Here is an 11,637-nt window from a genome sequence, read left to right on the forward strand (position 1 = left end):
ATTTGGACATCCATACAGGGAAGCATTGCCTTAGGAATATTCATCAATATTTATAACAATATATCATAAATAAATATTTACCTTAATTATATTAATTAAAGATCTTAGATAATATATTTAATATAACATCTGATAATATATATGAATATACTACATATTAATATTTAATATAAATATTATATTAAATAAATATCTTAAACTTTTATATCAGTGGGATTGAGAACCAGAAATTGTCATAATGGAAGCACGTATAAAGAAATCATGTTACGAAGAGTGGAATGAATATTCCACAAACAATGTGAAGTAGACACTGGATTCCAGGAAGAAGGATAGAGAGCTTTTATCAAAATGAAAGGTTTTTATGACTCTAATTTTAGGCTTGTAAGAAACTACTCTTGCTGCAAAAGTCAAAAAGGCTGAATTATGGACGGTTTGGTATTCACTATCATTATTCAGAGGCCGGGCTGATTCTACAGATAAAAGTAATGGCTTTTCAGAAAACAGGCTGGACTTATTAACTAATGGGTTTATATGTTGCAGCTTTAATCATTTGCTAAAATTAGTAAATAAAATCTCCCATTAATTTTACATGGTAATGTTACTCTGTCCATCTTCTGATCTTCTTAAGGAGTTATTCTAAAATACATATTAATTTACTTTCGATGGATGTTAAAGCTTTTATTGTCTTTAATTTTAACTTTGTCATTACCTTTTATAGTCTTTAACTTTCAAGTTTTTTATGCTTTAGCATTAGGAAATCTTATTCTGAATTCTTGATAAAGTTATGTTGCATGAGGTTAACAGTATTGTTTTAAAAGTGATAGCATGTTGAAATATCTGTTAATTATTGTGTGTGTGTGAGTGTGTGCATGTGTCTCCATATTTGATGCAAATTTCCTAGAAAACACAACTTAGTTTTTGTTCTAAGACTGTTTGTATCACAGAACTTAACACTGGCCTTGCACAAATATCAGGTAATTTTATTACTAACCGTTCCTCTTGGAGGAAATAAAAATCATGTAGTGGAATTAAATGAACTTTCAAAACTCAGAAAAAATAAAAAATAAATACACGAAATCTTCTCATTTACAGAAGAATATGTGGGAGCTCAGAATGGTGAAATGATTTACCAGGAAATGTATATTTATTGAGGAGAAAAGTCAACTTCTCAGGTAGCCTATTGCACAGTGTGCCTGGATTCTCCCACATGCAGAATTATGCAAGAATCACTTCATAATCCTGCTTTAAAAGCCTGGCTACTTTGGACAAAGCAGTCAACCTCTCAATTTTTAACATGGGAGACAAGCTACACATTACCACATCTCATCCTTCTTCCTGATTGGTATTCCTGGTTTGCAAGATTTTCACTGCTGGATTGGCATCCCTGTCTTCCTCCTGTTTGTCCTGACCCTGCTGGGGAACAGTGTAATCATTGTTACTGTCAAGTTAGAGCCAGGCCTTCAGCAGCCTATGTATTTTTTCCTTTGCATGCTGGCAGTGAATGACGTGGCCCTTGCCTCTTCCACAGCACCCAAAATGCTTGGCATCCTCTGGTTTGATGCTCACAGGATTGACTTTAATATCTGTCTCACACAACTATATTTTATCTACACATTTTGCGTTATTGAGTCAGCCATCCTTGTTGCCATGGCTTTTGACCACTGTGTAGCTATTTGCATCCCACTGTGTTATACAACCATCCTGTCAACACCAATGGTTGTTAAAATAGGTTTAGTTGATATAATCTGAGCTATCTTTATGGTTTTGCCACATCCTCTTTTCATTAGTAAGCTACAGTATTACACCAAGTATGTCATCAATGATGCCTATTGTGAGCACATGGCTGTGAGGTTGGCCCGCGCCAGCATCTTCATTTACAGAGTATGTGGAATCTCTGTGGCCCTTTCAGTGATGATATTGGACCTAGGGCCCATAGCCATATCCTGTATCAAAATCCTTCAGGCAGTCTTTTGTCTCTCTTCCCAGAGCACCATCTCTAAATCAATGGGCACCTGTGCTACTCATGTCTGCACTATTCTTGTTTGTTACATACCTGCACTTTTTAGCTTTCTAATTCACTGCATTGTCAAGAAGGAATCTCGAAGTATGCACATAATTTTTGCAACTTTGTATCTTCTAGTTCCCCCGACAGTCAATATCCTGGCATATGGTATCAAAACCAAGCATATTGGAAACCAAGTGGTGGGTCCCTTTTTCTCAAATAAGAAAATTTCTATATCAAATAAGAAAATTTATATATATATATATATATATATATAAAATTATTATTATATATTTTGAGAATAGCCTGGGCAAAGTGGTAAGACCTTGTCTCTAGAGCACATTTTGGTAGAATCTGTCTGGCTCATAAAGCCATAATGCATTAACAAAAGTCATAACCCTACTCTCAATAGGTTATTTTTTTTATTCAGCTATGCTTTTTAGCAGATATATTTTGCATGTTTTTCCTCTATTTTTTGAAGTTTTTATGGTCTTTTTTTCTTTATTTTAGAAATAAAGGAATGCCTTTCTGTGGAAAATTGTCAATAAATACTAGAAATAATTGTTATATATTGTGATTATTTCTTATTATATATTGTTATATTTTGTTATAGTCACAATTATAAAATGAGTAGGCAAATTATTGTAACTATTTAAAATTTCTTAATACTTTAGACTCTGGAATTTATAATAATATATATTTTTTTCCAATTCAAACTCCCTACACATCCTGATGGAAAGTTCTGGAGTAAAAATAATTATTTTCAAGATAATTTTTACCGATTATGAAGATAATGATAATGTATTATCATTCAAATAATGATTACTGTGTGGCTGGTTGTTTATCAAGCTTTATACATGTGTTCACTTCTTTAGTACAGAAAGCTATGCCATGAGAGTGGTGTTATATTTGTACATTGGCATTGTACAAATTAGAAAATCAAGGCACAGAAAAGTCATGTAAGTTACACAAGGTAACTCATCTAAAGAGTAGCAATGCAGATTTTGAACTCAAGGCATCTGGGTTCAGAATACATGGCCTTAACTATTTCACAATATTGTTTATCACAACAGAAATCTTGAGCCTTTCATTCATTTTGTGAATCAGGAAGCTTATTCCTCTCAAAAGTTTAGGTTGTATTCATCTATATTTGCTCTTCTAATTCTAGATATTGGGGTAGATTTATTGAGTCTCCCTCACCTCCTGCACCTGAAACATTCTATCACAGTATTTTGACAAAGCCACAAAAAAGAATTGCTCCCATTTTACTCATGTTCAATCAATGCAGCCAGGAAACATGAAGACTGTGCTTTCAAAACTTAAGGAAAACTTGAAGAGTCAATAATTCTACTTGTCTGCATGCAATTTTCTTTACTTTAGATTCAGTGAATAACAATTTTTTGGTCATGTTTTTTAAGTGCCTAAATTGAAGCAATTTACTTAGTTAAGAACATGATTATTATGCTTGCAGCATAGAAACTATCTTTGAGTATCTCTCTCAAAGAAGCTCTGTTCAAAACGCCATTTTATTTTAAGACCATTTTCATAAGTGAGGGGTCTTTGAGTTGGAAATTATTGAATTTTAATAAACATTGGAGTATATTTTTCAAATATTTAATGGACATATGTGTGTTCTCACATGAATTAGCTCCTTATAATTTTAGCTTTTTATGTTTGTACCCTATAACCTTATTCTTATTTGTTGATTCATTGAATATGTATCATGTTAACTTTTGTATATAATTATATAGCAACTAGACGTGTTTTTTTTATACTAATGACATATTTCTCTACATTTATTCAATGAGTATATATTGAGTGGTTCTATCAGTCTTTAAGAGCTAGGTTCTGTGGAAAGAAAAGTCAAGTTCAAATCCTATTTTCGTTGTTAATAGCAAATTAATTTTATTTTTAACTTTGTACATCTTTGGTTCCATCACCTGTTAAATGAATAAAATAGTGTATGCACTTTATATGGTTAAGGTAATAATTAAATGTGACAGCGAATGGAACACAATTATCACAATAGTTAACAAACTCTTATTCCCTAATACTAGTGTCAGTGCTATAGCAGCCACTAGAAATATGTTGATCTAGATGTCTAACTAGATATTGCCACTAGAAGGTTCTATTCCTTGAACTCAATGCCAAAATTGGACATTTTGCACTTCTCCCCCTACCCAGACCATCTTACTAAACTTCTTATCTCAGTGAGTAAAACATCAAGTAATCAAAATTAATAAGAATCAATTATTGTCATAAAGCATACATCAAGTAAAATATATGCTAAAGTGATATAAGAAACTAATAAAAGAATAAACAAATTAATTAAAACACCATCAATGAAAATCCAGCATCTATACCAGATTTTGTAGAAAAAAATAAATTCAATGTAATGCAATTTTCAATTGTGCAGATGATTATGGAATGCCAAAAATAACACTGAGCTGGTGAAAAATTTATAACTATGGCATATGGAAGGAAATGCCAAGCAAGGCTGAGCTGAGTCTTGAAGAATGATGACGGTTTTACTAGGTACAAAAACAGAGCAAGGGTTTCCAAGTCGAGGTAACCTCACCATGAATGTGAAAAGAAATAGTAAGAAAAGTGAAAAGACATCCAGAAGTCAGTGATGTCATAAAAGTAAAAGGACAGTTTAAAGGAAATCATACACTTAGGAAAGCAGTGGAGCCATCTAATAAGGTTGAGGTCTGACTGTGTCACTATGAAATTTATTGGTCACCTTGAGAAATAAAGAACAATGCAGTCATAATGGTCACAGGCCTACATAATCTTGGCTCTACTCTAACTCCAAATTTCAATTTTTTATTAAATGGTAATACTGCATTTTGTATTCATAGAGAGTTAATTCTACACTTGATCAACAACACAGAATATGGGTATGTCAGGCCCATGTGACTAAAATAGGCAAAATCCAGGTTCTGCGTCTTTCTGTAAATCAAGTTTTATTGCAGAAGTGCTATATCCATTAATTTTTATGTTGTCTAATGAAGCGTTTGCACTAATATTATAAAATCTAAGTCACGTGAATCACTGTTTAGCTGTCTATAGTGACCTACCTTTTAGTTTCAAAGATTCTATCAAAATTTCTGTAAAAACCATATTACACAATCTACAAAAATATTTACAGCTAAACACTTGAAGAAACGGAGGTCTACTTTATTATTCAGTGTTTTCTACATACACACATTTATGTGTGTAATTTATTTTTAAGTTTAATTTTGGGAATACATATCGATTTCAATGATTAAATGAGCATATATCATACCAAAACACATGATTGCCCTTGAGAAATTAATAGATTTTCCCTTTAACTAATAGCTACGGTTATGACAATTTACCTTAAAATTTATTAATTTAATCAGATCTTAGTTCAAACTAAATATGTAAACCATGATATAAATGTATTTATTATTTTATCTCCTGTCCTAGTGAATTTCATGATTATGATTCAAATATACCTATATCTATGTTTGCATATCTATCTCCCTACCTATTTATCTTCATCTATATCTATCTATAGATATATGTAGTAAGTTGTGTAAATAGTGGAAAATTTGGGGTTAAAATGTATGCAAGAATTTTTATTTTAGTCCCAATGTATAAAGAGTTTGAAAATAACCAATTCCATCCTTACAGAAGAAAAAAATTTTGAAAAGAAAACCCTGAAAATCAATAAGTTTTCTTCAACTCATCAGATATATGAGGTTTAAAGGCCAATTGCTATCCCCAAATCTGCAGCCAGGCCAATACAGAGAATCAGAGTCAATATCAGTTTACCTTAAAAGATGCCACTAGAAATTTAAACTGTCTCGCTCTGCAAATATGTTAAAAGACAATCTTCTGGGAGAAAGAAAAATGTATATATCAGAGAAATCTACAAAAAGAAAGAAAGATTATTGGAAAATAATAAAGGTATATTAAAATATTTAATTTCACTCAGTTGATTTAATAGATAACCCATTTGTCAAAGCAATAGTAGTAACAAGACACAAGATGATTATAAAATAAAGATAAATGAAATAAATAGAACAAATACTATAACGGATGGGAGGGAGAAATTGGAAAAACTTCACTGTAAGGTACTTTCACTACCTATGAAGCAGTACAGTATTGTTTGAAAGTGAGTTTAGAGTAACTCTAAATGTGCACTGAAAACTCTAAGGCAACCACTGAACACTTTAAAGAAGTAAAATTGATATTCTAAGAAAGGAGAGAACCCAGAATCATGTAAAATGCTTAATTAAATCCACAGAAGAAAGACAGAAAAAAAGGGAAAATAAGAAAATAAAAAATAAAGAATAAAGGAAAGGAATAGAAAAGCATAACAAATGCTTGGCAGATATTAATCCAACTATATTGATAAATTCTTCAACTGTGAATTGTCAAAATGCATCAATTAAAATATAAAGATTTTCAGAAAGAAAAAAAAACTAAGATAAACCTGCATATTATAAGAAACTCAAGTTAAATATAAAAACACATAAAGGTTTAAAGTAAACATATAAAAATATATACAGTGCTAACTAGCCAAAAGAAGTTGGAGCAAATATATTAATTTCAGACAAGACAGAAATAAAGTGGGTATCACATTATGATAAAAGATGAACTTTCCAAAAAGACGTAACAATCATAAATGTGTATGAACTTAACGATAGAGAATAAAAATACGTGAGCAACATGGACATATCCACTATTGAAACTTGAACTCTCCTTTTTCAGTAATTGATCATACAGGCAGGGTATCAGTAAAGGTATAGGTAACTTTAAAAGCATAATCAGTCTATTTGATCTGATTGACATTTATAGAATGCTTTGCTCAACAACACAATAAACATTCTTTCAAACTCACATGGAACATTCACAAAGATAAGACTGACTGTGGGCCATAAAAAAACACCTTGACAAATGAAAAATAATAGAAACAATACAAAGTGAGTTCTCATGCCACAACTACATTAAACTACATAAAAACTACTTTTTAAGCAGAAAGTTAGAAAATTCTCAAATATTTGGAGATTAAACAATATACTTCTATGTAATAATAAGATTAAAAAGTCTCAAGTTAAATATTTTAAAAACTCTATATTTTGAGCTAAATATAAATGAAGATAAAGCATCAAAATCTGTGAGATGCAGTGTTATAGGAAAATTTATATCCACAACTGCATGTATTATAAGAACATAAATATCTATAATTAATAATCTAAGCCTCTACATTAGGCGAATAAAGAACAATTTAAATCTAAAATATAAAGAGGAAAAAAATTAAAAACTTTAAAATGTATCAAATAATTGAATACAGGAAAAAATTCAGAAATTAATAAAACTAAAATATGGTTTCTAGAACAATCAATAAAATTGATAAACCTGTAGCCGAGCAAATAAGAAAATGATAGTGAAAACAAATTACTAATACCAGAAATAAAAGAGGGGGTCATCATGACTCATATGTGGACTTAAAAAAAAAAAAAAGACGTGCTCTAACCAATCCTATGCCTACAATTTTGACAACAAATTATATGAACAAATTCCATAAAAACATGAACTACCAAAATCTAGAAAGAATTAGTCCCATGAATTGGTTGACATCTATTAAAAATGAATGAAAAATAATAAATTTCTGGCCGGGCACGGTGGCTCATGCCTGTAATCCCAGCACTTTGGGAGGCTGAAGTGGGTCGATTACGAGGTGAGGAGATCAAGACCATCCTGGCTAACACAGTGAAACTCCGTCTCTACTAAAAACACAAAAAATTAGCCAGGCGTGGTGGCGGGTACCTGTAGTCCCAACTATGCGGGAGGCTGAAGCAGGAGAACAGCGTGAACCTGGGAGGTGGTGCTTGCAGTGAGCCGAGATTGTGCCACTGCACTCCAGCCTGGACAACAGAGCGGGACTCTGTCTCAAAAATAAATAAAATAAAATAAATTTCTAAAACAAAAAACAACAGATTTCACTGGCAAATTCTAGAAAACATTTAAAGAAATGAGAAGCATAGGGAATATTTCTTTTTTTTTTTTTTTTTTTTTGAGACGGGGTCTCCCTCTGTTGCCCAGGCTGGAGTGCAGTGACGCGATCTCGGCTCACTGCAAGCTCCGCCTCCCGGGTTCAAGCCATTCTCCTGCCTCAGCCTCCTGAGTAGGTGGGACTACAGGCGCCCACCACTGCGCCCGGCTAATTTTTTTTTTTTTTTTGTATTTTTAGTAGAGACGGGGTTTCACCGTGGTCTCGATCTCCTGACCTTGTGATCCACCCGCCTAGGCCTCCCAAGGGAATATTTCTTAATTCATTGTATGAGGCCAGCATTATCCTAGTACCAAAGCCAAATGAAAAACATTAAGAGAATGAAAACTTAGACAAATGAGTCTCACGAATGTAGATGCATAAAGTCCCAACAAAATGTTAAGCAATCAAATCCTACAATTTGTAAAAACAATATTGTATTATGTCCATGGAATTTATTCCAAGTGTTTAGGACAAGTTTAATATTTGAAAATCAATTAATGTCATTCATCACATCAATAGGTGCTCATATCAATTAATGGAGCAATAGAATTTGCAAAACCTAGCACCCATTTATGAAATAAACAAATAAATCTTCCACTTTGTAAAAAAAACCTACAGAACAACCTTATAGTTAACATTACACTAAAGGATGAAACACTAAATGCTTTTCCCTAAGATCTGAAACAAGGCAATATTTCTCCCTCTCACCACTCCTGATCAACATCGTACTGTGGTTCCTAGCTAGTGCAATAATAAAAGGAAAGGAAATAAAAGGTATACAGATTTGGAAGGAAGAAACACAACTATCTTTGTCCATACATCATGAAGTATACCATGTGATACTGACCATGGCATTATGCATTTGTAAAACACACACACACACACAAAAGAATTTTACAGCATAGAGTTAACCTTATTATATGCAAATTAAAAATAATCAGAAGGTAGGGGAGTTATAGAAAGAATGCATATGGTAACAAAATAATCTAACTGTATAATAGATATATGAAACAATCTCACTGAGGGGGGTTGTGGGAAAAGCTACTGACATAAGTAACTTGGGAAATGAGTGGTGTGTAAAAATAACGGCCAAAGGAACATTGTGTAAACACTGTACTTACTTGATAAAGTTATTTCCCACAAAGCAAACATCATCAATTCTGATACTGCTTTACGTATGTTCTAGAAATTACCAATGCAGTAAATGCATGACAGATGGTTGAAGCCAGGCTTTCCACTATTAGAGTGAGAATTTATAGATAAGCAAAGAGAAGAGGCTAGAAAAATCTATGTAGGAATAAAACAAAGTTGCACACATTAGTAGGAATTCAAGATTAGCTTAATTTAGGTCCGAATGGTTACATAAAAGAATATTTAGAATATTTATACATATGTGTATATACCTGAGTTAGCATACCCATATACAATTCCTTGCTCTGCCTGCTGAGAGAACCTGAAAGACAGACATTTAAGTCAGAACAAACATACCTGGGACTCAAATACTGGTTCCTATTATGATTCACCAATAAATAAATAAAAGTTTTTGGAGAAACAATTCTCATACTGACACAGGAAATACCTAAGATGATCTTGGAACATCTTTTAGTTCCATATAAGAGGTGCTAAAACACTCACATACATACATATATATTATAAATACACATATACACACATATATGTGTATATACATATACACACATATATACACATATATATGTGTATTCACACACATACACACACACACAAACATACACACCTGCACACACAATGAGTAGGCTAAAGAGGAACAGAAGCCAAATGTAAAATATACCAATGACCAAACTGAAATAACTTGATAATAAGTAACAAAACAACTTTGGATTATAATCCAAAGTATAGTATAAGTATCCCTAAATCCATACTGATATAAATAAATAATTGAATAAATTAATCAAAAGAAGATAAAATCTCCCATGTAGAAGAATTCTAAGTTATTTATTAAATTATGTAGCTATTCCCATCTTTATAAATAAGAAATATATAACTACACTCCTTAAATGTGGATTGCATATAGTTACTTTAAAGAGTACAGTATGGGAATGTTTTAAAATAAGTTTAAAATGGAGAAACCTTGAAGCATTATTTCAGCCAAGTAATCAAGGTCAACACACACCGTGATAAATTATGTTGATGATAGATACCGTTGATATAATGTGATCCAAATGGCACTTTAACTCTTACTTCCAAAATCACATAAGCAAACTCTAATTCTGAGAATGACGTCAGATAAATTCCAGTAGGAGGGCATAATACAAAATACCTGAATAATATCAAGGCCATCAGAATTAAGGAAAGTCTCAAAAATTTTCACAGCCGAAAGGAGCCTGAGCAGACATGACAACTAAATGTAATGAGGCATCCTGAATAAAACCTTGGGGAAAAGGGAAATTAGATAAAAATTAAGAATATATGAAAAACACTGTAGACTTTAGTTAATTATAACATATGAATATTAGTTTATTAATTTAAAAAATATGCCATCCTAATGTACAATGCTAACAATAGAACAAACTAGGTGTAGAGTCAGTGGGAATAATTTGTACTATATATGTACTCAGATTTCTGGAAATCACAATCAGTCCTAAATATAAAGTCAGTAATAATGCATTCCAATGCATATTTAAACATTTGGTACCTTCTAGTGTGCACATTATCATAAGACACAAAATAGACTCGAGTGGTAATGATGATGATAATGACAATCAAAATTCTAAGAGAAGAGTTGGTTCATTGTTATTAGAATTATCAGCTTTGACACTATGTATATTCTGGTGTTAAAGAACTTCATGCATTTAATATTTTTAACTTCGTGTACTTAATATTTTAAGAGAATAACACTTAAATTTAGGGGTGTTTTTTAAGATTCATTGAGGTATTATTAAGATAATTTAAGCTTATTTTAAGATTCATTGAGATATTTTAAAGACAATTTTTACACTGAATAATTGAAGAAATATGTTGAGTAATTGGACTACAAACAATCTTCATGATTTCTGTTTTTTTATGACGTCTATTGACTGAGTACTGATTCAGTAGCATTAATAACTACTGAATCCATTTAACCAAAAATCCGAGGCTTACTGTCTTAAATGCAAACCTGCAACTTTATACATCAGCATATTAATATAGTGATTAGTATAGATTAGTGTGATCATAAAAATAGTACAAATGACTTAGTTCATAATTATTAGAATTATAATAATTAGACTAAATTTTTTATGCAGTGGTGACAATGTAATAAATTTTTTAAACAGAGATTAAAATATTAACATTCAGTGTTGCTTTTTAAAAATATCTGTTATTGAGAGTTAATTAAATTATAAAAAGATCTTTATAATTTGTGCCTTCATGTCATCTATTGATTAAATGTTATTAGCTCTGTGTGCTTCAATCAATTTTGTAACCAAAACAAGTGAAATTGTTTAAGTAGGAGTCAAAGTCTTACTGTTTCAAATGCAAAAGTAAAGCTATTTCAGCACACAATGAACTTAAGAAAGCACAGATTCTCATCAAGATAGAGGCTGCTTCAAAGTGACTTTTTGTTATTTAAAATGAGATAAATGAGAAA

At 31.6% G+C, this 11,637-nt stretch overlaps 1 protein-coding gene across 1 annotated transcript; it reads left to right on the forward strand.

Moving 5' to 3' along the window:
* The first annotated feature begins 238 nt into the window (after positions 1-238).
* On the forward strand, positions 239-1,749 carry LOC105533005 (olfactory receptor 52B2-like). Its single transcript, XM_011971343.1, has 2 exons — positions 239-248; positions 1,361-1,749. The coding sequence occupies exons 1-2, from the start codon at positions 239-241 to the stop codon at positions 1,747-1,749; spliced, it is 399 nt and encodes a 132-aa protein (XP_011826733.1).
* The last annotated feature ends 9,888 nt before the right edge of the window (positions 1,750-11,637 follow it).

The sequence above is a fragment of the Mandrillus leucophaeus genome, unplaced genomic scaffold (assembly GCF_000951045.1).
Source record: "Mandrillus leucophaeus isolate KB7577 unplaced genomic scaffold, Mleu.le_1.0 Scaffold1212, whole genome shotgun sequence".
Taxonomy (NCBI): domain Eukaryota; kingdom Metazoa; phylum Chordata; class Mammalia; order Primates; family Cercopithecidae; genus Mandrillus; species Mandrillus leucophaeus.